The 23,569-nt window shown below is 49.3% G+C and overlaps 10 protein-coding genes across 10 annotated transcripts; 4 read left to right on the top strand and 6 right to left on the bottom strand.

Annotated features, from left to right (window-relative positions):
• Positions 1–314: 314 nt before the first annotated feature.
• F9C07_2282004 (cytochrome c subunit) lies at positions 315–1,047 on the bottom strand. The gene is made up of 3 exons (XM_041285335.2): positions 693–1,047; positions 594–626; positions 315–531 (listed from the first exon to the last, which is right to left on the bottom strand). Exons 1-3 carry the CDS (start codon positions 868–870, stop codon positions 506–508), a joined length of 237 nt encoding a protein of 78 aa, XP_041144609.1. The 5' UTR covers positions 871–1,047; the 3' UTR covers positions 315–505.
• Positions 1,048–1,241: 194 nt separating this feature from the next.
• F9C07_2064665 (putative ATP dependent RNA helicase) lies at positions 1,242–4,765 on the top strand (the record flags this gene model as incomplete). Its single annotated transcript, XM_041290913.1, has 6 exons — positions 1,242–1,988; positions 2,038–2,128; positions 2,182–3,243; positions 3,297–3,892; positions 3,948–4,513; positions 4,585–4,765. 6 exons carry the CDS (start codon positions 1,242–1,244, stop codon positions 4,763–4,765), a joined length of 3,243 nt encoding a protein of 1,080 aa, XP_041144608.1.
• Positions 4,766–5,119: 354 nt separating this feature from the next.
• F9C07_1407622 (Cut8 six-helix bundle-domain-containing protein) lies at positions 5,120–6,632 on the top strand. The gene is made up of 2 exons (XM_041290912.2): positions 5,120–5,549; positions 5,617–6,632. The coding sequence occupies exons 1-2, from the start codon at positions 5,474–5,476 to the stop codon at positions 6,477–6,479; spliced, it is 939 nt and encodes a 312-aa protein (XP_041144607.1). The 5' UTR covers positions 5,120–5,473; the 3' UTR covers positions 6,480–6,632.
• A 981-nt stretch (positions 6,633–7,613) lies between these two features.
• F9C07_5001 (uncharacterized protein) lies at positions 7,614–8,804 on the bottom strand (the record flags this gene model as incomplete). Its single annotated transcript, XM_041290895.2, has 1 exon — positions 7,614–8,804. The coding sequence occupies one exon, from the start codon at positions 8,802–8,804 to the stop codon at positions 7,614–7,616; it is 1,191 nt and encodes a 396-aa protein (XP_041144606.2).
• Positions 8,805–9,205: 401 nt separating this feature from the next.
• Positions 9,206–10,324, bottom strand: argB (ornithine carbamoyltransferase OTC/ARG3; the record flags this gene model as incomplete). Its single annotated transcript, XM_071511295.1, has 1 exon — positions 9,206–10,324. The coding sequence occupies one exon, from the start codon at positions 10,322–10,324 to the stop codon at positions 9,206–9,208; it is 1,119 nt and encodes a 372-aa protein (XP_071365036.1).
• Positions 10,325–10,495: 171 nt separating this feature from the next.
• F9C07_2282001 (uncharacterized protein) lies at positions 10,496–14,025 on the top strand. The gene is made up of 5 exons (XM_041290907.2): positions 10,496–11,701; positions 11,750–12,709; positions 12,764–13,081; positions 13,142–13,311; positions 13,452–14,025. Exons 1-5 carry the CDS (start codon positions 10,891–10,893, stop codon positions 13,791–13,793), a joined length of 2,601 nt encoding a protein of 866 aa, XP_041144605.1. The 5' UTR covers positions 10,496–10,890; the 3' UTR covers positions 13,794–14,025.
• F9C07_2282000 (small subunit of acetolactate synthase) lies at positions 14,026–15,350 on the bottom strand. The gene is made up of 2 exons (XM_041285327.2): positions 14,434–15,350; positions 14,026–14,379 (listed from the first exon to the last, which is right to left on the bottom strand). Exons 1-2 carry the CDS (start codon positions 15,222–15,224, stop codon positions 14,202–14,204), a joined length of 969 nt encoding a protein of 322 aa, XP_041144604.1. The 5' UTR covers positions 15,225–15,350; the 3' UTR covers positions 14,026–14,201.
• Positions 15,351–18,205, top strand: F9C07_2281999 (KH domain protein; the record flags this gene model as incomplete). Its single annotated transcript, XM_071510532.1, has 8 exons — positions 15,351–16,046; positions 16,124–16,203; positions 16,274–16,435; positions 16,650–16,671; positions 16,747–16,799; positions 16,865–17,029; positions 17,087–17,295; positions 17,347–18,205. Exons 1-8 carry the CDS (start codon positions 15,833–15,835, stop codon positions 18,203–18,205), a joined length of 1,764 nt encoding a protein of 587 aa, XP_071365035.1. The 5' UTR covers positions 15,351–15,832.
• Positions 18,206–18,457: 252 nt separating this feature from the next.
• On the bottom strand, positions 18,458–20,404 carry F9C07_2281998 (putative RecQ family helicase RecQ). The gene is made up of 4 exons (XM_041285326.2): positions 20,268–20,404; positions 20,095–20,213; positions 19,987–20,021; positions 18,458–19,928 (listed from the first exon to the last, which is right to left on the bottom strand). The coding sequence occupies exons 1-4, from the start codon at positions 20,345–20,347 to the stop codon at positions 18,543–18,545; spliced, it is 1,620 nt and encodes a 539-aa protein (XP_041144602.2). The 5' UTR covers positions 20,348–20,404; the 3' UTR covers positions 18,458–18,542.
• A 126-nt stretch (positions 20,405–20,530) lies between these two features.
• Positions 20,531–23,416, bottom strand: F9C07_2281997 (pentatricopeptide repeat protein). The gene has a single exon (XM_071510531.1). The coding sequence runs from the start codon at positions 23,246–23,248 to the stop codon at positions 20,726–20,728; it is 2,523 nt and encodes an 840-aa protein (XP_071365034.1). The 5' UTR covers positions 23,249–23,416; the 3' UTR covers positions 20,531–20,725.
• Between the last annotated feature and the right edge of the window lie 153 nt (positions 23,417–23,569).

Genomic DNA, 23,569 nt, shown 5'->3' with positions numbered 1-23,569 from the left:
TTGTAATCTTTTTTTTTACCCCGCGGCCATAAATCAATGGAAGCTCTGGGGTAGAAGAAAAAGAAATATAGAAGAGGATTAAGACAGAATAGAAATGAAAAATAGAAAAAAAATTAAAGCTAGATCAAGAAATAATCTTCATCTAGCAGTTCGACAAGGAAGAAGTATAGATTATGTTCCTACAGTTGCGGAGCTTTGCAAACATAATCGGATGCGGACCAAAAGATTTTAATTTTCTCTGCAGACAAAAAATCGACCAATGACTTCATCCATATTCTAATATGGAATCAGCCCATTTTGACCCAATTCATTCCAACCACAACTACGAGGTCGATAACATACTACAATGCAGCTTATTGAATACACCGGAATTCAGAGCTTAATAATCGATTCTCTTGCTTTATACACAAATTCCGAATACTTCCAGTGTAGGGTACATTTTCGACCAATTCCCAGTGCCCAACGATCCCATGGCGCGGAGAAGGTATACATTGCGAAAACCCGCTTAGCGAGTCTTGTAGGTCTGCCAGACTGTAGGAAAGATCTTGTTAGATATTTGACCATAACCATCGCCAAATCTATGAATAACATACCAGCAATGGCGAAGGGAGCACCGAAACCGGTGACTAAACGTTTGAAGTTAGCAACCCAGAACGAATCCAACCCGTAACGATCAATTGGGAATCACTCACTCATGAAAGCCCAGTAGCGGAAAAAGAAGAACTTGGTAAGAGGGTTGAAGGGGATGTTCGAGCGAGGGCCCTCAGCGTAGTGGTACGGGCTGCCGAGCTGGGCGCGGGTGGTGGAAAAGCCACGACGGGCGACGAAAGAGGTGGCCATTCTGGCCCGCAGAGCGGTAGCGGCGTTCATCTTGGGTTGTGTCAGATGCAATTGGGAAGATGTATATCACCAGCCAGCAGTTTACCTACCTTGAGGAAAGCAACAGGGCACGGATGGTCAAGGCAATCTACTCTTCTCGTAACTGGCGGGAAGAGTAGGAGTGGTGGAATGACAATCGTCGGCCCGGAGCCGGGTCACGTGTATACCATTCCGAACGGCAAGTTTGTCCGGCGGAAAGACCAGCAGTAGTGGCTCTGACCAATCACATGCCGCCCGCGTCAAAAGGAACATTGAAATTTCTCAGTGAATCGGCGAGTGCGACATAGTGCGACGAGCACTTCAACCATCCGGTCGTTGTCCGTCCTTGCTCCTTGCGGCCGACCTTGAACGTTCGACCGACCATGGATGAACTTTTCGATGTTTTTGAGGACCAGCCCCAGGCTGTTAAGCCCTCTGATGGAGCTCCCAAACGTCCCAAGAAAGACAAGAGCAAGAAGCGTCAGGTCAATGGGGATGTGAAGGAAAGCGGTGCTACCGTAGAAGCAAAGGAACCTGTCGCCGTTGTCGATACCCCCGTTGAAGAGACTTCCGAGCCAGAGGAGGGCGACGCGCCCACGACAGACAACAATGAACAACCGGATGCGAAACGGCCGCGACTCGAGAAGGAACCGGAACCTGTGGTAGCCGACTTGTTCGAGACAGCGCAAGAGCGTGAAGTCGCCGGATCTGCAGGACTTCAAGCCGCCAATGATTCGGCATCCGTTGTGCTATCGCACCAAATCCGCCATCAGGTCGCGATCCCGCCGAACTATCCATACGTGCCCATCTCCGAGCATAAACCTCCCGAGAACCCGGCACGAGTATGGCCGTTCACCCTCGATCCGTTCCAGCAGGTTTCCATCGCATCAATACAAAGAGAGGAGAGTGTGCTAGTTTCAGCCCACACTAGTGCCGGAAAGACCGTCGTCGCCGAATATGCTATTGCCCAGAGCTTGAAGAACAACCAGAGAGTTATCTATACAAGTCCGATCAAGGCCCTTAGCAACCAGAAATACCGAGAATTTGCAGCAGAGTTTGGAGATGTTGGTCTAATGACGGGTGATGTTACCATCAATCCAACGGCTACTTGTCTGGTTATGACAACGGAGGTAGGTTTCCTTACCCCGTTCTGAGCCTTGTAATTTTAACATGTTTTAGATTTTGCGGTCTATGCTGTACCGTGGCTCCGAGATTATGCGTGAAGTCGCCTGGGTTGTCTTCGATGAAATCCATTATATGCGCGATGCGAGTAAGTCTCTTCAGGGGTGACGCTAGAATTCAGCTCGTTAACTGTGGATACAGCCCGAGGTGTGGTTTGGGAGGAAACCATTATTCTGCTTCCAGATAAGGTTCGCTATGTGTTCTTGTCTGCCACAATCCCCAATGCCATGCAATTCGCCGAATGGATCGTGAAGATGCACAATCAACCTTGCCACGTTGTTTATACCGATTACAGACCGACACCCTTACAACATTATTTCTTCCCTGCTGGTGCCGATGGAATTCACCTGGTTGTAGACGAGAAGGGCGTGTTCCGCGAAGAAAACTTCCAGAAGGCTATGAGTACTATTGCGGACAAAAAGGGCGATGACCCAGCGGATGCTATGGCCAAGAGGAAAGGAAAAGGCAAAGATAAGAAGTTGAATAAAGGTGGAAATAAGGGCCCAAGCGACATCTATAAGATTGTCAAGATGATCATGATCAAAAACTACAACCCTGTGATTGTCTTCAGTTTCAGCAAGCGTGAATGCGAGTCAGGTGCTCTGCAGATGAGCAACTTGGCCTTTAATGACGACTCTGAGAAGGAAATGGTTTCCAAGGTTTTTAACAGTGCGATTGAAATGCTCTCGGAAGAGGACAGGAACCTCCCCCAGATTCAAAACATTCTACCTCTCTTGCGCAGAGGTATCGGTGTCCACCACTCTGGTCTCCTTCCCATTTTGAAAGAGACCATTGAAATTCTCTTCCAAGAAGGTCTCATCAAAGTTCTTTTCGCTACTGAAACATTCTCCATCGGTCTTAACATGCCCGCGAAAACCGTTGTTTTCACAAGCGTTCGCAAATTCGACGGTTTCAGTCAGCGCTGGGTCACCCCGTCAGAATTTATTCAGATGTCCGGTCGTGCTGGTCGAAGAGGTCTCGATGACCGAGGTATTGTTATTATGATGGTTGGTGAAGAGATGGATCCCGCTGTAGCCAAGGAGATTGTTCGTGGTGAACAAGACCGACTGAATTCGGCGTTCCATCTGGGCTACAACATGATTCTGAACCTCATGCGTGTAGAGGGTATCTCACCTGAGTTCATGTTGGAAAGATGTTTCTACCAGTTCCAAAATACCGCCGGCGTTGCCACTCTTGAAAAAGGTACGTGTACATTCAAGTGTCGATACTGCTGCATCTTGCTAACCTTAGTACAGAGCTTGCTGAGTTGGAGGAGAAGAGGGCCAACATGACTATTTCTGACGAAGGAACCATTCGTGAATACTACGATTTGAGGAAACAGATCCGCCAATTCACCGATGACATGCAGGCGGTTATAAGCCATCCCAATTACTGCCTACCCTTCATCCAGCCTGGACGCTTGATCAGCATCAAGCACAAGGATGTGGATTTCGGATGGGGTGTCGTTGTCAACTACAAGCAACGCAAGGCCCCGAAGAATTCGACCGAAGAACCTACGCCGTACCAGAAATATGTTGTTGACGTTTTGCTGAGGATCGCCGACGGGCCGTCGGTCGGCACTAAGACCTTTGAAGATTTGCCGTCCGGCGTCAGGCCGCCAAAGGAGGGCGAAAACTCCCGTATGGAGGTGGTGCCGGTAGTTCTCAGCTGTCTCCAATCTATCTCTCACATTCGAATTTTCCTCCCGAAGGATTTACATTCGGCGGATTCAAGGAATGGGGTGAAGAAGGCTCTGGATGAGGTGCAAAAACGCTTCCCAGATGGCATTGCTGTGCTTGATCCGATTGAGAACATGAACATCAAGGATGACAACTTCAAGAAGCTGCTTAGGGTAAGATAAGCCTTGTTGTGAATGGGTGTCCAAGGTGTGCTAACGAAAAGTGCAGAAAATTGAAGTGCTTGAATCTCGTCTCCTCTCTAACCCATTGCACAACTCGCCACGTCTGCCGGAACTTTATGAACAGTACTCGGACAAGGTTGAAACTGGATCCAAGATCAAGGCCACCAAAAAGAAGATCTCCGAGGCTATGTCGATCATGCAGCTTGACGAGCTAAAGTGCCGTAAACGAGTGCTTCGTCGGTTTGGATTCATCAACGAAGCCGAGGTCGTGCAGTTGAAAGCCCGTGTGGCCTGTGAAATTAGCACGGGTGACGAATTGATGCTCAGCGAATTGCTTTTCAACGGTTTCTTCAATAACCTTACACCTGAACAAGTCGCTTCGGTGCTGAGTGTGTTCGTTTTCGAAGAGAAGTCCAAGGAGACCCCTGCCCTAACACGGGACGAGTTGGCGAAGCCCCTCAAGGAAATCCAGGCGCAAGCCCGAATTGTTGCCAAGGTTTCTCAGGAGTCAAAGCTCGCTGTCAATGAAGAGGAGTATGTGCAGAGCTTCCATTGGGAGTTGATGGAGGTTATATATGAGTGGGCGAATGGCAAGTCCTTCGTTGATATCTGGTGAGTCCCTATTTGCCACCGTTTAGCTCGGAATGTGACAAGACGCTAATGATACCTTTCCTTCCTCACAGTAAAATGACGGATGTTTACGAAGGCAGTTTGATCCGAGTCTTCCGCCGATTGGAAGAATGTTTACGACAGATGGCACAGGCCTCCAAGGTCATGGGAAGCGAGGAACTTGAGAGTAAATTTGAGACCGCCTTAACCAAGGTCCGCAGGGACATTGTTGCCGCCCAGTCCTTGTATCTATAGATGTACGACTCCTACTACTATTACTACTACCTTGCTTCTATTACAGCGATATTACTTTCATCCCCAACCATCGTGTTTCCACTCATGTATGACAAATTGCTCATGGTGAGTGGTGGTGGTGGCATTTCCCTGGCGTCGGAGGGCTCAAAAAACAGGGTATCATCGTTGGGTTTGCTTTCCGTGTAATTACTTTACCATATGTTTTTTATGGCGAAATGAAATAAAATTTCAAAATTTTTGACCCCCTCAAACTTTGTATTATTATGATAATTGATGATGGTAACGGTGGTCATGGCAAGGGGACCAGAGCAACGGAAATAAATCTAAAACAAAAACACACTTTTTAAGTTCTCATAAAACCTTCGAGAGTGAGGTTGAAGCATTCAAACAGAAAAGTGACGATAAGAGGGAATAATGTCGTGGTCATCATGGACGCTCGACCTGCGCAGAAGGCGTGCGTTGCCTCCCGCAACCGCCTTTTCCAGTCCACCGCTTCTCTTCTTTCTCTCTTCCCCACCAATTCCATCTTCTCTCCCTCACTCCTTCAGTCTCTCTTCCTGCATTTTTTGTCTTTCCCTTGCATTATCTCTTCCCTCTGCACCTTTGCCTCGTGCCCTGTAGCTGACTTCTTATAATACCCCATATCACCGTCGTTCAGTCAGCGTCAGGTTTCTTCATCTCTCCGCCCACCAGCTGTCCGTGGTCATCATGAACAGCTTGGTGGCTACACCACCTGTGCCTCCACACTTCTACGAATATTCCCGTCTTTCCTCCTCTCGTCCAAGTAAGAAACCCCCTTACATTGATAACCGATGGTCGAGATAACGAATATGCTGATGAATACCGTCCAGTGTCTACACCAACCTACACCCCTAATAGCCGCAAGCGGAAAGCCGACGACGATGGTAACGATCATGATGGACGAATGTCTGCCTCTCCGACGAGCTCGCCAGCCTTCACACCGAGGTCTCTTCCAAGCCGAAATATGAAACGGGCCCGTCCGAATGTCAGCGGCCGACCCCTGTCACTTCCTCGTTTGTTAGAGACCTTAGATACAGATGCTCTCCGGGGGGTCCTTCGGTCGATGTGTGAACGCCATCCGGGGCTAGTTGATGAAGTTGTTCATACTGCTCCTCGCCCGAGTGTGTCTTCTGCGCTTCAGGTGCTTCGAAACTACCAATCTACTCTCCAATCCTCCTTCCCCTTGGGCGGCAACCCAGCATCCGACTACGCTTATAATCGAGTTCGACAACCTCTATCCAATCTTCTGGATGCCTTGAGCGACTTCACACCGCACTTCCTACCACCTAACGAAATTCAACCTTCTTTATCTCTAAATTACCTAGATGGCGCCACTGAAATTATTCACGCATTACCACGATGGCACACACCCCAGAACAACATAGAGCGGGACTCTGCATACGATGAAATCTGCAAGGCCTGGATCCTTGTGATCCGGGAAGCTGCCAAACGCGGCGGAGGCATTCAGTTACAGTATGGTGGTTGGGATCAGAAGTTGGCGAAGCACAACCAAAACTCCGGTGGTAAACTGCAGGCGGCCGTCAACGAGCTTGGAGCCAGCTTAGGATGGATGCACGGACCTGAGACCCAAAGCCATGCAAGCCCAGGTGGCAATGACTTTGGGTCCATCCGGGAACAGCTCCTGTCCGGCACATACGGACTGGGAACTCCAGTTAAAGTTGGGCCATGGTAAACCCACCAGCTTGTACGACCTATTTATACCCTACGATTATCCTAGAGACACCCCCATCTTCTCGTCTTCGATATTTCCAAACCTACTGTCTGAATCCTCGACCGTGCACATCTACGTATGATACGATCACGATACCAACTGCATGAACTAGAGAGTTGAGGGTCAACTTGGCGTTTACAGTGTGCAAAGAGAAATTCTTCCTTCTTTTTCTTTTTCTTTCTTTTCTTTTTTTTTTTTTACCTCGCATTTTCATCTTGTGTCAGTCAGAGTCCATCTACATATTGCCTTTCCTTAGATATCAACCCATGGCCCAGGTTTCATTTTCTCACCACCATGACATTGTGTCACTAAGATTAAGCATGGTTTTCTATCCTTCCTTGATTCATTTCCTTCAGTTTTCTTTATACTACTACGATCGACATTTCGGACGTTTTCTCGAATTTCTTACCACTTCCTGCGAACTATATTCATTAGGTTTCTATCTTTTCTACTTTTCTACCTGTCTTGTATACCCTTTTATTTTATTTTTTCTTCATTTTACTGGAGTGTGGCTTGTGCTCTGTTCTCTTGTTGCATCTTGGGAGGACTCAGTTATATACTGAAATTTTCGGTCACCGGGTCAGGTTACGTGTCAAGTAAAGGTCAAAAAAGAAAAAAGAAAAAAAAATTATTCTGATCTGTGTCACTGTCATATGGGCAGTGGACGCAAGATGAATTGAACAACTCAAGAGGACCCATCAGCCCCATTACGTGGGCATCTGTGCAATTCCTCAGGGGTAGTGGAGCGAGTGGATTGAACCCATGGAACCAATATCAGAATTGCTGACAGGGGCCTGTTGGGCAGAATCCGTCCGGGGAGGGATAAGGCTAGCATTGCTAGAAAACAGGCTCTATGTCTGCCCGAGAGAACGTATTGTTTAACAAATATGTAAAGTTTGAAATGGAGAGTTGAGAGGTGACATTTTGAACAGTGTTAGATTAATATCACATGCGTTACAATACATGACGAGGAAATGGTCGTATAGTCATCATATCCATGCCTTTGGTGAAGTATTATATATATCAAAAAGCAACCTTCCACAATCTGACATTCTACACGCTTCCGCATGCTTTACCCAAGTAACAAAATCATTCTCATAACAGCGCACGCTTCATAACCCCAAATAGCCACCATGCATCTTCCCAGCCCCCTTGGTCGCCTGGTTTTTCCGTCACCGCGGGGACCTCAGAATCGCTAATGGTCGACGCACCATCAGTCCTATCAGTCCGTCCTGATATGGATACCTGGTCGTCGTCTTCATCAGCGACGCCAGGCTCTGCCCACTCGACGTTCTTGGGAACCTGGTCAACAGGTCCGCTGGAATAAGACAGTGGCCAGTCGTCAACACCGAATACTGTCCATTCCACCATGCGATCGAACCAACTGCCCAACCCAAAGCCGCGCTCTCGGGTCAAGCGCTGCATCTCCTGCTCGTCAATGTCGTCCTCCGAGTCAGAGTACTCGTCAGAGTCGGAGGTATATTCCTCCTGTTGAATAATCGCCATCTCTGCACGGATACGCTCGTCCACAAAATCCGGGACGAAGTGTCGCACATCAAGCGCAGGACTTTCAAGACTGCCACTGTCACCCTGTCTAGCAGAAGTCATCTCGAGACCAGTCATGATAAGGTCAGGCCGACTGCCTCTTCTACTGACAACGCGCGACCGAGATGCCGCCGGGGTTGACCGCCCGGATCTGGATTTCCTAGTCACTTTGTTAAAGTGACCAGGTGATTCCACGTCATAGTTACCTTCGTCAACCAGACTAGTCGAACTCTCCCGTTTCGCGAGCCAACTTTGACCCTTCTCTTCTCGGGTCGAGGAAGCTAGTGCGATCCCAGCGCGAAGCATCCACTCTGCATCACGACGACTAGCTGAGTCTGACGGGTGATGACGAGATGAGTGTCGCTTCATCTTCGGCGCTTGGTGGTGAGGTGGTTGAGCATCATCTTGACCTTGGAGGTTGGTATCGCTCAGGTGTGCGCGGGTCGAACTTTTACTCCGCTGGTGGTGTCGGGCCCTGGACCCGCTGCGGGAGTGAGACAATAGACCTGGGGTACCGGGGACGGAGTAACTGGAAAGATACGAAGTCTTTGCGGGGATATCATGAGCGCTGTAGTAGGACTCAGAATCTTCAGCCCTTGGAGTAAAGTAATCCTGGTGCTCGACATCATCGTCAATAGGGAATCGAGATGTTAATGGAGCTAGGGAGGCATGGTTTAGTGAGGGATAGGAGCGGCGCGAGCGAAAGCCGCCCCCGGACTGCGAAAGCTGTTGTGGAGTCATTAGGATGTAATTTATTACTACCCGTCAGCAGGGAAATACATACCTCCATCTAGGTTGCCTGGGGCCACGGAGGGCAATAAATATAGGAAGAGGGCACTAAGAGAGTGGCAAGCTCATTAATGGTATGATGGATGCAGCAGCTCATGAGATTTTGGAGGGTTGTTGGCCTTGTTTTGTCGGCAACTCCGCCCGTGACATGTGAATGCGGGCACCAACGGCTTTATTTTTTTATACCTCCGTAGTAAGTGCGGTTTTACTTCTACATATATAGACGTGTTTACATGTTTGTGGTATTCTATACTACATACTTCGGTATGGAAAGTCAAACAACGGTCCATTAATCTATTCAGAATTGAGCTTTGGACTATATAGATTTTTATGATTTATTTCTTTTTTAAGGCTTACTCAATCCTTCCCTTATTGACAACAAAGCCCTCCATGGCCGAGATCGCAGCCCACAACCGATTCTCCGCCTCGGGGAAGACCAAGGACCGTGGGCTGTAGAAAACTTCATCGCTGACTTCCTCAGGGTGACGAGGCAGGCAGTGCATGAACTTCCAGCCTTCGTTCGCACCACCGCGCTTGGCAAGTTCCGAAGTGATCTGGAAGCCCTCGAAGTCCTTCACCCGCTTGATCGACTCTGCCTCCTGTCCCATGGAAACCCAGGTGTCAGTTACCAGGATATCCGCACCCTTAACCGCCTCCTCAGGAACGTTGGTCTCAATAATCTTTCCTGGCTTTGAGACACCGTTGCTGGCCTGCTTGATGAGCTCCAACATCGGGGCAGGAATCTCATAGCCCTTCGGAGTCGCAACGGCGATATCAATACCCATCTTGGTAGCAGCAATTGCCATGTCGAACAGAACGTTGTTTGCATCACCGACCCAGGCAATCTTGAGGCCCTCCAGACCCAAACTGTCAGAGCGATGGGCCTTAGGTGTAAATGTTTCGTAGATGGTCTGAAAATCGGCAATGGCCTGGAGAGGGTGGAAGGAGTCACAGAGAGCGTTGATAACAGGCACGGTTGAATGCTTGGCAAGGTCTGCAACCTCAGCGTGCTTGCCGACTCGGGCTACAATACAAGAGACCATGGAGGAGATTACAACCGCAGAGTCATACAAGGACTCATTGACACCGAGTTGAATATCATCCTTGCCCAGAAACATTGGATGTCCTCCCAAGCGCACCACAGCCCCTTCAGTAGATATCCTGGTTCTGGTACTGCGTTTGCTGAACAGCATAGCTACAGTCTGTCCGGTCATAGAACCAAGCAGGTTCTGAGGGATTGATCCCGACTTGATGGTTCGTTTGTGTGAAGATGCATTACGGACGAGGGTTGCGAACTCCGTTGAGGTAAGATCAGCGATGGAAAGAAAATGGCGAGGAGCGAATGGCGAGGTGGGGGGAGTCGTAGAAGTAGCAGTGTGAGAAGTGTATCGGCGCACAGCGTTGAGTGGAATCCTCTGGCGCAAGGTATGGTTGCCGTAACGAGCGGCGGCCAGCTTCAGACCGCAAGTCATGATGAGATAATTTCCGGTAGTATGCGGAGAAGCAATTGGGTAGTAGGGGAGGGGGAATATATAGAGTAAGAACCAGAGGATTGAAATTACTCAGTTCTTATCGGACTAGAAGAGAGAGAGTCAACAGCAGCAACAAGAGACAAAGAGAAAAGAAAAAAGAAATAGTACGTACCTTAGCTCGACCGTCGAGTCAGTCAGTTAGCTTGAAAGCGTTAAGTGTGACTCCTCCAATGTGATCCGCTTTTTCCGTCTCCACACCACGCCTTGTCCAGTTCGGGTTAGCGTGGTATGATTGCCGATCATCACGGTGATTCAAACTGATAGGCTATACTTCCAGGTCTGGCCAATTCATCCTGCGTGCGTTGTCCATACGCAAGCTAAATATTTTAATTCTTAGCCTTACGTCCCCTTCTACCGAACTCATCACCACCGGGAGCTTTCTTTTCTCAATCTACGAACGCCATCATCTTTTATCTCTCTTATCTACCCATAACGTATTGCTATCGTGTTATCTCCTCCACATCCCTCTCCCCATCTCCCCCACTTATCCGGCCCCCCCAGCCATCATGGCTGAAGAGGCAAGCAGGCCTTTACTGAACAAGGGGTCCAGGCCCTCTTCGCGTCCTTCGTCACCGATCGACGAAAGACAATCTTCCGACTCGAGTCCTGCGCCTCCATTCGAATTATCTTCCGAATCCACCCCTTTACTCCTCAGCCGGGAAGAGGACTTGGCAACATACGGGGGCGTTGCAACTAGACGATCTTCGGCAGCCTCAGAAGACTTTCTCGTTACCAATGATTCAAAGAAACCACGAGGCAGAGTACGATGGCCAATATTCTGTGTCTTGCTATCCCTGATTGCGATTATAACAATCCTTATATTCGCTTTTGTCGCGCCGGCTGTAGTGAAGCAGTATGCAGTGGATGCCACCGTATTCAATCCAACTAATGTTTCGGTTGAGTCGGCCACAGCGGATGGAATTCAGGCCAGGATACAGGGAGACCTCGTACTTGATGCGGGCCGTATAAAGAAAGCGCCGGTGCGGAATCTTGGTCGTTTTGTCACATGGATTGGTAGAGAAGTCGAGACGGGCCAGTCGGAAGTCGAAGTGTATCTTCCAGAGTACGGCAACGTACTCGTCGGGACAGCATCTTTACCTTCTATCAAGGTCAACATTCAGAATGGCCATGTCAACCATGTCAACTTCTTGGCGGACCTAGTCGCTGGCGACATCCCTGGTATCCGCGCGGTAGCAGTTGATTGGTTAGAAGGGCGACTTGACCGCCTGCGAGTGCAGGGGAAAGCAACAGTGCCACTTAAATCTGGCATTCTGAGTTTGGGCGAGCAGACGATAACTGACTCTATAACCTTCCATGGTAAGTCGCGCTATTCTTTTGCAAAGAGATCTCTGACGATGTATGTAGAGGGTGATTTCCCAACACTCCCAAAGGTCAATGTTACAAAGTTCAATGTGCACGATACAGATACGCCCGGACATAATGGAGCTATGGAGGTAGATGCCTCAGTGGCTGCTCTTGTCGATTCGCCCTTTGGCCTGAGTATCCCTCCGCTTGGATTTGAGGTGCTCGTGCCAAATTGCTCGCCAGGCGACCCATATATCTCAGTAGCGGACGTCACAACTAAAGGATTCCCCATACATCCAGGGCAGCCCACGTCTATCGACGTTGCTGGAATTGTCCAGAGTCTTTCTGATGATTTAACGAAGGCTTGCCCCGGAAAGAAAAAGTCACCCTTGGATCTTCTTGTGAAGAGTTATATGCAGGGTCTTCAGACTACAGTTTATGTTCGTGGAGCCGACTTTCCGTCTCTGGGAACGCCTGAGTGGGTGGTAGACATTCTCAAGACCGTGACAGTACCCTTGGCTTTTACAGGACATGCTCTAGACAATCTCGTCAAAAACTTCACCATGACAGATGTGCATTTCGACATGCCTAATCCTCTTGCAGAGCCTGATACTCCCGAATCTCAGCCTAGGGTATCAGCCTTGGTGAATGTCTTGATTGGGTTGCCTGAGCAGCTAAACCTGCTTCACCTGGATGTACCTCATGTTCGTGCCAACTCTGACATCTATTATCATGGGAAGAAGCTCGGTGTCTTGAATTTACAAGAATGGCAGCCAGCTAATTCCACTCTTCTGGAAAATGTTGATGGAGCTCCGGCTCTGCTCGTTAATTTTTCCATGAAGCATGTGCCACTTCAGGTGACTGACGGGGATGTTTTGTCAGATATTCTACAAGCCTTGCTCTTTGAAGGAGAACCTGTGAGACTGACAGTTGCTGCAAGTGTGGATGCAGAAGTCTCTACAGGGCTTGGGACCTATGCTGTTCGTGGAATACCAGCCGAGGGTGCTGTGAACGTTAAACGTGAGTTGCAATAGATTTGACACTGGGCGTGTTATTTTGCTGATACCTGAATAGCACCGTACGGTGACTCACTTGAAGGACTGAGTCCACGGGTTGAATCGATAGCACTCGGACCAACAACTGAATCGTCACTCGTAATGAAAGCGAAAATCAACTTGACGAATCCATCGCCATACTCCGCTTCGGTACCATTTGTTGACTTTATTCTTGTCTACAATGAGACCAAATTGGCTCACATAACTGCCCGAGACCTTGTGATTGTGCCTGGGGTGAATTCTGGTATCCATGCCAACCTGCAATGGAATCCACTCGAACTAGGCGGCTCAGCTGGTATAGCTGCTGGCCAAGAGATGCTCTCACGATATGTTTCCGGTGAGTTTGTATTATTTTGTGGATCTTGCTAGCTGGGTCTGTTTGCTTAACTACTACTAGGTTACAACACGTCCGTAACAATTCGCAGTCACGAGGGAACATTCCCGGCTCTACCAGAACTTGGACAGGCGCTCTCTAGACTAGGACTTGAAGTCCCAATCCCTGGGGTGCCTGTTCCTGGAAATCCCGGTGATGAGGATGGAAAGCCAAAGTTTATCCAGGATACAACGGTACTGTCTACTTTCATGGAAGCTGTTTCTCTACACGACAATCACTATTAATGATATGTTCTCCTGGGGAACATCTTCCAAGTCAAGACAGTTTTCTACAATGTACTTTTGGTCTTGCTGACTTTTGCCTGCTATACTAGCTACACTTATGGTCATCAACGGCGGAGTTCACATTGTCCTCCCCGTTTCCTAATACGACCATAGAGGTCACATCGGTAGAAGCCAATGCCTTCTACCAGAAGCACGAAGAAGTCGGTAGTATCAATTACTACATCCCTTTTTCGGTGCCACCGGGTCTCTCCACGACCCCGCGGTTACCTGTGGAGTTGAATTTGAATGGGATAGGATATGACGCTTTGAGAAAAGCCCTTGGCGGTACACTCAAGTTGGATGCTGTAGCAAAGGTTGGCGTTCTGATTAAACGCTATCGCACTACCATAACATACTATGGTCAGGGAATCACCGCAAGGGTGAAGATTTAGTGTTATGGTTTTCGCGAGTGACTGGTAGAAAGAAACACTCCTTTTTCTTGGGCGTTTTGTTTTTGCCCTCTTAGGTTACATGGGCAGGCGTTTGGGTATAGAGGGCACGCGGTTTTGCGGGGTTAAATTTCGGGACTGAGCAATTGGCTACCAACTCCATCTTTTCTCTCCTTCTACGAAAATTATCTTACAACTACCACGCTAAGAAATATATGCCTGTGGAGGCTGATAAAGCCAAATTAAACCAAGTTTCAGGTCGACGACATGGAAACATAGATAGTATACTCATGAAAACTGCGTGACTCAAGGGAAAGAAGAACTGCTAAATTTTACACTAAATATTATAACTTCCGAGAAGAACAAGTTTGCTGCTTCATTGCGATTCTTTTCATTTCGGATATCCAATTTTTAACCAGGAGGAAGGGTGCTCGCGTCGACAACGTCGGCAGCCTCCTTCTCGATCTCCTCAACCTGCTCGTGAAGAGGTGAACGAGGCAGAGCCATCAAACCGGTACGGGTAGACTCCAAGACACCGAAGGGAGCGATGAGCTTCATGAAGGAGTCAATACGAGACGGCTTGGCGGAGCTATTAAGAGCGTCAGTGAATGCAGCAATGTGTACATGGTGGATGGCAACTCACACTTCAACAATACAGTTGTTGTTGCTAATATCAAGAACCTTGCCGCCGAACTGGTGGGTCAAGCGAGTGATGGCGTCAAGATGCTCGTGCTTGTGTCTCAATGCCTGACTGGGAGGGAGATTGCGGGGATGGAATTCAGTGATCTGGGCCTCGGCCTTATCCTTCTGGCCGTCGAGAGTCTCGCCGGGGGTGGTGATCTCGCGGTGGTGCTGAAGCAATTCCTCGAAGAACTCAGGACCCAGGATGCTGACCTTCGCAAGAAGCAACTCGCGCTGCACGAGAGCAGAGTCTGTGTAGTCGAGGACGGCCCAGACGGGAACGAGGTCGTCGAGCTGGCGTCGGGCCTGCTCGACGACACCATCCTGACCCTGCAGCACGATGGTCATGCGGGACAGATCTTCGACTTCGGTGTTACACACGACCAGACTGTCAATGTTGAAGCCACGGGCGGCCAAAATTCCAGAAACACGAGAAAGAACACCAGGCTCATTCTGCACCAGACAGTTCAGGATATGGCGTTTCGGGGGATTGGTCGGCGCAACGGGAGTCTCATACAGAATCGACGAGACGGCAGTCGGAGCATCCCATTGCGGAGAAGAGTCCGACACAGGAAGAGGAAGGGGAGAGCGACGATGGAGCGCCTTGTAGGCGAGGGCGGAGGTCGAGCTGGAAGAGGCTCTAGCTGTGGTGAACCGGGGCAGAGTCGCGGCCACTCGGGCAGTTCTGCCAGCAAGGGAGGAAAAAGGCGCTGATGCTGTCTTGGACAGCATCAAAGGACGCCGGAAAGCCATGGTCTCCCAAATTGGCCTGCAAGCAAAAGCAGGCAATACGAAGGAAACGATGGAGGCAGTGACTTCACACTTGACGGATGGGGATTGTAGTCATAAATCGCATTTTATAGTCGAAGACTTCCGAGGTCGGGGTGCTGACTCAGGCTCTGGTACGGAGTAAGGTCACTGACTCCGGAGCATTACCGCTATACCGCTTTGGTCCCAGTGCAGCATTGGCACCTGATTTGCATTTTTTGGGCCCAGATTCATTTGCGACTCTTGCTTTTTGTTGGTGTTGGTGCGTGCGTGTGTCTCAGATCACTACCCGATCATCTTCTGTTCTTTTAAAAATCTGTCATCACTGAGGGATCATTGATCAGCCTCTTGTTGTGTACTGAAGAGTCCTTTGAAGTGTCGATTTCCTTTACTTACATGGTCTCGCTCATTGGTCCCACCGTTACGAACCCCGTTAGCTGCTCATTGTTACGCTAGTGTCCAACCAGGTGATCCGTCGCTCTCCACCGCCTTCAAAGAAGTCCTTTGCAGTGGTCTTTAGAGCATCTCATTCGCATTGTGATTGCTCCAATTCCTTCTCGTTCAGCCTCAACATCTAAGATTGACTATTCATCATGGCCGACGACGAACGCCGTGTCAAACGATCCCGCTTTGATCAAACAGAACCGGAGCCGCGCCGGGCCTCTCGTTTCGATCGTCGTTCTCGATCTCCCTCGTCGCGACAGTCTGAAGCTACTCGCACTCGGAGTCCTCTTAGTCGCGAACCTCGAAGCCCTAGCGCAGACCCGGCAAAGAAGTCCGGGGGTGCGGATCCAGCTGCCGCAGCGGGTATGACTGCCCTACCTCTCGCGTCTGAAGAAATTGTTGGATGGGACATAGGAGGCTGACGTCCTGACAAAATACAGCTGCCGCAGCGGCCAAGATCAACGCTCAGTTGCAAGCAAAGAAGGGTATTCAGCATGTCGATGTTCCTCCTATCCGTTCGGTGAGTATAGCATACATGATTACAGTCGCTCAACCCTGGAATATATTCAACTAACTGATTGTCCTGGTAGGCTACAAGTCCCGCACCGGCAGCCGCATCACCGTCCGCTGGAGACGCATCCACGAAACTTAACACAGACATCTACGTTGCTGATGGAGACTATATCAAGGACATTGAAATTAATGACTTGCGCAACCGCTACACACTGACCAAGGGCTCTACTCAGAAGATGGTAATTACTCCTGTTGCATCCGCTGATATTCCAGGCATCCTTCCGCAAGCTGGCTTCCGCTGCGGCCATGCGCCCCTTCACCTGTTTCCTTCTTTTTATCTTTTTTTCTTTTTCTCCGCATAGGGTCGTGGCCAAAGCTTACCCAGTCCTAATCATCCATAGCATCCCATTTCCCCTCATTTGCATCTGCTGACCTCCGCTGCGTGACATCTAGATTAAGGAAGAAACTGGCGCCGGTACGCCTTCACTCCATGTTAAATTTATCAACTACTTAGTGAAAAAGGAAGCTCATCTCTAATTTTTGTTTTAAGATGTCACAACTCGAGGAAACTATTACCCGGATAAGAGCATGGCAACTGCCGCGGTATGTAAATCTGTCAACGTGCGGTGACGAGTGACTGTCTAACAGGGTACATCTGCTCTTCACAGAACCCCCCGCTGTACCTACATGTGACGAGTACGAACAAAGAAGGCCTGGAAAAGGCCGTGGATTTGATCAACGAGCTCATGAAGAAGGAACTCCCCAACCTGGTCGATGAGCGCCGATTCCGTCGACGTGAGCCGGAACAAGTGGAACGTGATGAATACGGTCGTGTATGAAATTGCAGGAGTATAGTCCACTGTACTGAGAAGTATGCTAACTATTCTCAGCGTAAATGGCCCGAGGAGCGGATTCCAGTGGACCTTGAGCCAATTCCTGGCTTTAACCTTCGTGCCCAGGTTGTCGGACAGGGCGGTGCATATGTAAAGCATATTCAACAGAGAACTCGATGCAAGGTTCAAATCAAAGGTCGAGGCTCCGGCTTCATGGAACCCAGTACCGGCAGAGAAAGCGAGGAGCCAATGTTCTTGCATGTTGCGTAAGTACTTTATCTCCCCACCTCGAAGCTTTGAAATTTAACAACGCACAGTGGACCCGATCCCAACGATGTTAAGAGCGCCAAAGAGCTGTGCGAGGACCTTTTGGCCAATGTTCGAGAACAGTATCAGCGCTTCAAGGAGAACCCGCCCCAGCACAACTATGGCGGATATGGCCAGCGTGGAGACCGTTATCAGGGAGGGGGCTATGGTGGAGGCTACGGTGGAGGTAATGGGGGTGGCAGTGGCAGTGGCAGTGGTGGTTATGGGAATCATTCGCACCAGAACTCGCCCTCCACGTCTGGTAGCCCAGCCGCGCAAGGCGCCACAGGGTCATCGGGAGGACAGAACCTAGCCGACTATAGCGCACAGTATGCACAGTACTACGGATCCGATCCCTACGCTGCCTACGGTGGATATCAAAACTACGTCGCCTACTACCAATACTATCAGCAATACGCCCAGCAGCAACAGCAGCAGTCACAGCCGCAGTCGCAGTCCCAAAGTCCCGCTCCCCCTCCTCCGACTAGTGAAGCGCCCCCTCCTCCGCCTCCCGGTTCAGGTTCCCCCCCTCCACCTCCCCCCGGCGGCAGCTACAGTGCAGTACGTACTTTGTCCCAGTATTATGAAAGAAAGACTTTACTGACCCGGCATGATATAGGTTCCACCGCCACCGGGCCTGTGAACTTGTCCTCGGCTAGATATTTGAGATGGAGACAACCACAAAAGCAGGAGGAATCAAAATACCCTAACTTGTTACCGTCGCCGATAAATTCACTTATTGGCCAGGTGAAAATTTATAGCTTATTCCCATGTTTGACATCTGATGAAGTCGGATTTGGGCAATATTGTGTTCGTGCTAGAAAAGATTGGAATTCCTCGCTCAGCTCCATATTCTTTTCTCAACGCTAAATAAGATATAATCCGTAGTTAGTAGAGAGTATTGGTTTTCGGATGAATCATACATTTGGGAATCGTGAATCCGGAAGGTTCATACTTAGTACACATGTTGCCACTATTCTTTGAATACCATGCCCGGACAATTCTGGGCTATGATGTGTGGACTATATCGCTGGAAGAAGGGATAGAATTTGTACATAGTGCCAAAGGTCTGTCCTATACAGACACTCCGAAATCTAAGAAACCATATCTGGTAGGGGTATTAATCTGATCATTTATAATTATACGCCTGCATGTCGTTAACTATACATAAGAGCAACGGGGTACATAACCACGCTGCAGTTCATCTCTAGTCGAAACCAGAAAAAGCATCCGGATACATTGCCTCCATGTTCGACATGTAATCCCACTGCGTACAGTCCATTAACTCATTCTCAATGGCCATTCTTGCCTTGCGAAGCGTTAGACCCCTGGGGCCTTCCTTGCAAAAATCACAAGCAAAGTCGCACGGCGATGCGCTTGAGCCTGTTTTCATTTCGGAGCTCGGGGCCTGAGAACCCATCCTCTCAAGTTCTAGGTCTCCGAAGAAATCCTTAATCATCTCGTGCCTGCACCGGCTAGTTGACTCACAATAGCGAACAACTTTTTGAAAACTCCGCAGCCGAGCGTATTGATTTTGAAGATTGCTGTTAGGATCGTCCTTGGATACTCCATTCGCTGGTTTCTTGTTGGCGCGATTGTAGGCATTTTCAACGTCTCGTCGGAGACGATCGAGTACTTTATCTCGCTCTTGGGTGTTGAAGTAAACGATTGATGCGGCGGCACGGCCATCGCGACCTGCGCGACCGGACTCTTGTACAAACCCCTCGAAGCTTCGGGGAGGGTTCCAGTGAACTACAAATCGAACATGGGGGTTATCGATGCCCATGCCGAACGCATTAGTTGCGACTATTATGTAGAACGCTGGGGTTTGGTCGTTTGGTTCTGAGAGTGACTGTGGGGATGTCCACTGTGACTGAATCTGGGTCCTGTCTTGGGAGGAAAGACCGGCGTGATAGGCAACTGCTCGGATATTGCCGTTCCATGATGTTGACAGAATGCCGGCAAGGTTTTCCGACGATGATCTGAAGGACACGTAAATGATACCGGATATAGGTGGAAGATTAGCGTCATTTCCCCCCAATCTGGCTCTTCGACGGCTCTGGATGGACTTCAGCCAGGAGACGAAGTCGTTAACTTGGGCCTTTCCAGAGTCTCCTGAATCGTCGATAGGATTTGGGAGATATCTGATCTCGTAATGTATGTTTGGTCGAGCTGATGGTGTATTGAAAATCTTCAATTGGCCGGGATCTAAACCGAGGAGATTTATGATATCCTGACGGACACGCGGGGTTGCGGTGGCCGTGCAGGCGCTGATCGGAACTGGGGGGTTGTTCAAGGCCCGTTTGAACCAAGACAGTTCCTTGTACGCTGGGCGGAAGTCATGGCCCCATTCACTGATGCAGTGGGCCTCGTCGATGGCGACACGATTGAGCTCTCCCTGGGAATGGATAGTTTGGAGATTTCGCCGGAACGTCTCCGTTTGGCATAGCTCTGGGGTTACATAAAGAAGGCGGGTTCGGGGATGTCCTGAGAGAAGGTCGGCGAGGATCTCGCGTCTCTCTGAAAGTGAGGTAGTCGAATTGATTGTTGCCACTGCTACTCCTAGGGCTTGGAGCGCGTTTACTTGGTCTGTCTGTAGGTTGTGTTGCTTCAATGACCTGGATTCCTGGCATTGCGTTTCCTTAACTTACCATCAATGCGAGGAGAGGGCATACAACGACAGTCACTGTGTAAGAGAGGAATATTTAGAATACAACGAAAGTCTCAGACCGAAGTCTACATGATGGAGGTGGACCAACCGCCATGGCTGATGACAGCAGGCAATTGGAAGCACAGGCTCTTTCCAAAAGATGTAGATGCCTGCAGGAAGACATCATGACCTTCCACGGCCGCTGTGACTACCTCTCGCTGTAGAGGACTATTCAGAGCATAAGATTAGTTCAAGTGCCAGCCCAAGAGTATACGAACTTACCGGAACGACTTCTTTCGGAAAACCCGATGTAGATAAAAGTCTAAGTCTACCTTGCGACGCTTCAGATTGTCGTTTATCATCTCCGCTGCATCTTTTACATCAAAGTATGTGCGGTCTTAATGAGAAAAAAGAGAAGGCTTGTTTGAATTTACTTCGGGGAAAATCCGCGAAACGCGTTGGAATAGAAGACGGAACGCGATATCACGTGGGATGGCAGTCATTACCTTTCCTGATGCAGTAAAGGTAATAAACACCCCTAATATCTTGTCTATTTTCTGGATGTTCAATTCTTTTGAATTTCAATTTATTATTGCTAAAACTAGATATCACAAAAATATTCACTGTACATGATCAGAATAGTGCAGTTAGTCTAATAGCTGTCATCAAATGGTATGCACCTGGAGGGTATATATAACAGGTCTATAATGTACATGCACTGAATTTCTTTCAGTCAGACTTCAGTGTCTCCTACTGCCTTTGTTTATCTGCTTCTCCAGCTCTTCTTTCACGGCCATGACGTCAAGCGCTTTGCGCCTTTTTGGTTGCCAAAGTCGTTCGATATGCAGCCAGACCTCCATGACTTCCTTAGGTCCGCAGCAGGCACCGAATGCTCGAAGGATGATGATAATCATCCGGCGGCCTAAAAATACTCCATTCTCAATCTGGCGCTCCAGCCCTTCAAGCTCACCGTCCTCGGCATGCTGGTCTCGGCCTCGGAAACTGAACAGCTCGTCGGTATCAATGTCATCATCGAATTCAGTTGTCCCATCATTGGCACTTAATTCTTCAAAATCTTCCTTGCTTGCTTCGTTACTCTCGTCTACCTGCTCCTGCTGGTGTTCTTCAGACGTGGTCTTTGCCTCGGACCTGCCCGAGGGCAATGGGGTGTATAAGCCCATTGGTTTTCTTGGCAGTGTAGGTGTCTGTGCTGCCAATAATGCAGCGCTATTTCCTAGCGGATTTTCCCAGACGAGCTTTGCTGTACGAAAATGAAAGCGATCATTGAATCTGTTCTTTGATTCGTAGAGAGCGCGAAGATACGCTCGCCATGCGTTCCACAGCCGTTCAGCAGTCCAGCCCTTTCTCTTTCGGCCATTGTAAGCGAATCCGTCGAAAAGCAACAAATATATCATTCCACGCGGTGGAATTGAAAAGGTCTTTTCCATGTCACTTATGACCGACATGAAAGCGTGCAAGTTGCCCGATCGATAGGCGTGGTGAGCAAGAAGAATATGGAATGTCCGCGTATCGGGGATCATAGGAAAAGCCTCCTGCAAAGCTCGATGGTGTTCAGGTAGTTGGTCCTTAAGAGAAGCAGATACTTGTAAAAGCCGATTGAGCTTCCTGGTCTTTTTGCGATAAACGATGAACTCTGAGGTCAAACTCGGCCCATGTTGTAGCCTCTGCTCGAGATCAAGTTCAACTGTGTTCTGTGCCTGCATCATGCGATGATATAACTGCTCGGCAGTCTTCGTTTCCCCAGCCCGAAGAAAGGATACTATCAGGCAGTTTAGTACCACTGTGTCAACAATCTCCCCACTACTCACGAAGGCATCGAACGTCTGACGGATGCCATCCGCATCCTGTTGCATGCCGTAGTAGTACATTTTGGAAACCTTTCCAGGGCGAGTAAAAGCAATTTCACGTTTCGCCATTTCCTCCATTAGACGGTCTGCGACTGTGAATTGGCCAGCTTTAATGGCTATGTCGAAAAGGATGTTAAACACGACGCCATCTGACTTGACTCCAGCTACATGCTCCATTTGCTGCCAGAGACCGATTGATCTCACTAAATCCCTCTTGCACACTTTGCCAGATGCACGGCCTGCCAGATGGATAGCAGAACTCCACAATGACCGCGACACAGGGAGTTTTGCAGCCACCATGTCTTCTATTAACCCAAGATAGCGGCGAGCATCAACCCACCGGCGGTTAGGAGGGTTAGCAAACCGTCGCAAAAGAGCCCCTCGTGACCTTTTTGACAAGTACGACACTCCTGGGTAGGGAAGATCTCTGTACAGTCGGAAAATATATTGATTGGATTTCTTTTCATCCCACAAGGCTTCAACAAATACCGCGACTGACTGGAGCTCCACGGCATCTTCTTTATTGTCCTTACGAAGCACAACAGGTCGAGGTGACGATGATTCAACCTGCCCATCATCAACAACAGTATCAACAGCCTGCTTCCAGTCCAAGGAATCTCCAAAGACAGAACGGTATAGTTTTGAGGTAGCTTCGTGTAATTCTTTAGCCGGGCTCGTCTTCCCGTGGTAGTGGGATATGGTTGATACCGCAGGTGGATCTACTTGGCGGTCAAGTGCGTTTTCTCCGGAGACGGGGTAAGACGTGTTATGTTCTGAATCCTCTAGAGTAAAGGTGCTCGTCATCGGCTCACATTTCAATTCTTTGAGCGTGTGTTGCGATGGTGGTAGCCCCCCGTCTAAATGTGGCCTTTGATCTGCTTCCGCTTTGTTGTGATGTATCCTAGGCGAAGGTCTCTCTATTGATCGGCTTGGTATACGAATGTCTTCGCCCTCGTCGTCTTCTAACTTTTGCGCAATACCGGAATTGAACATCCGCTGTGTTCTTGGACGATGTACCACCCCCAGGCACTTCGCCGGCGACCCTAGATAATCCAGGCGTCTTTTCGATAAGTGCCCCGTACTCGTCATGCCCCTGTCTCGCCATCTCGCCATCTCGCATCTCGACGTCTTCGCAGACATTGTCGACAGCCCTCGTCCTCGAGGAGAGTGCTCCCGGCAGTAGCCTGCCATCACCAGCGAGCTGACGAAAAGGTCTGCTATAGAGGCAGCGGAAGGGCGAGGGCGTCTAGAGCTGAGTCTCCGGATGGAAGCATTGTAGGAGAATGACTCTGGCTTAGACATGGAACTGCAATTGACGGACAAGCACGTATCCAAACCCTGCGCAGGGGACAGTCGCAGGTTGGGCGAGCTCTGGAACCTATTGGGATGAGGCATGAGACGGCAGACATCGTGGCATCGAGTCAACCGTGCATATCCCGAGGAGGTCTCGAGCAGATTGAAAAGGATCGAGCGGTCTGCTCCTCGAGCGTGGCAGGCCGCAAATGAAAGCAAAGTCAGAATTTGGGGAGGAGAATTGGGGGAAGGGTGGGTTCTAAAGTAAAGCTCCGCGTCAAATTATTATGTTCTCTCTCAATAATCTCTTTGGCTTTGCACCGGAGCGGAGCCACGGTCGGTCCAATCGGAGCCGCCCATTGCCAATCCTCTTTTTCACCCGCGTGCTCGGCCACCATCACCAAAACTCCACGATCAACCGTA

The sequence above is a fragment of the Aspergillus flavus genome, chromosome 3 (genome assembly GCF_009017415.1).
Source record: "Aspergillus flavus chromosome 3, complete sequence".
NCBI classification, from domain to species: domain Eukaryota; kingdom Fungi; phylum Ascomycota; class Eurotiomycetes; order Eurotiales; family Aspergillaceae; genus Aspergillus; species Aspergillus flavus.
The sequence above is the reverse complement of the archived record's forward strand: the minus strand, read 5'-3'. Positions and strand labels throughout refer to the sequence as shown.

Bases quoted from the DNA above. Each gene is read 5' to 3' on its own strand.
- F9C07_2282004 (XM_041285335.2), bottom strand. From the start codon at position 870: ATGAACGCCGCTACCGCTCTGCGGGCCAGAATGGCCACCTCTTTCGTC. The intron at 627-692 runs GTGAGTGATTCC...TCAAACGTTTAG, and splicing joins CCGCTACTGGGCTTTCATGA to TCACCGGTTTCGGTGCTCCC. The intron at 532-593 runs GTATGTTATTCA...TCTTTCCTACAG, and splicing joins TGCTCCCTTCGCCATTGCTG to TCTGGCAGACCTACAAGACT.
- F9C07_1407622 (XM_041290912.2), top strand. From the start codon at position 5,474: ATGAACAGCTTGGTGGCTACACCACCTGTGCCTCCACACTTCTACGAA. The intron at 5,550-5,616 runs GTAAGAAACCCC...AATACCGTCCAG, and splicing joins TCTTTCCTCCTCTCGTCCAA to TGTCTACACCAACCTACACC.
- F9C07_2282001 (XM_041290907.2), top strand. From the start codon at position 10,891: ATGGCTGAAGAGGCAAGCAGGCCTTTACTGAACAAGGGGTCCAGGCCC. The intron at 11,702-11,749 runs GTAAGTCGCGCT...CGATGTATGTAG, and splicing joins TGACTCTATAACCTTCCATG to AGGGTGATTTCCCAACACTC. The intron at 13,082-13,141 runs GTGAGTTTGTAT...AACTACTACTAG, and splicing joins GCTCTCACGATATGTTTCCG to GTTACAACACGTCCGTAACA.
- F9C07_2282000 (XM_041285327.2), bottom strand. From the start codon at position 15,224: ATGGCTTTCCGGCGTCCTTTGATGCTGTCCAAGACAGCATCAGCGCCT. The intron at 14,380-14,433 runs GTGAGTTGCCAT...CGCTCTTAATAG, and splicing joins AACAACTGTATTGTTGAAGT to CTCCGCCAAGCCGTCTCGTA.
- F9C07_2281998 (XM_041285326.2), bottom strand. From the start codon at position 20,347: ATGATAAACGACAATCTGAAGCGTCGCAAGGTAGACTTAGACTTTTAT. The intron at 20,214-20,267 runs GTAAGTTCGTAT...TGCTCTGAATAG, and splicing joins TTCCGAAAGAAGTCGTTCCG to TCCTCTACAGCGAGAGGTAG. The intron at 20,022-20,094 runs GTTGGTCCACCT...TCTCTTACACAG, and splicing joins TGCTGTCATCAGCCATGGCG to TGACTGTCGTTGTATGCCCT.
- F9C07_2281997 (XM_071510531.1), bottom strand. From the start codon at position 23,248: ATGCCTCATCCCAATAGGTTCCAGAGCTCGCCCAACCTGCGACTGTCC.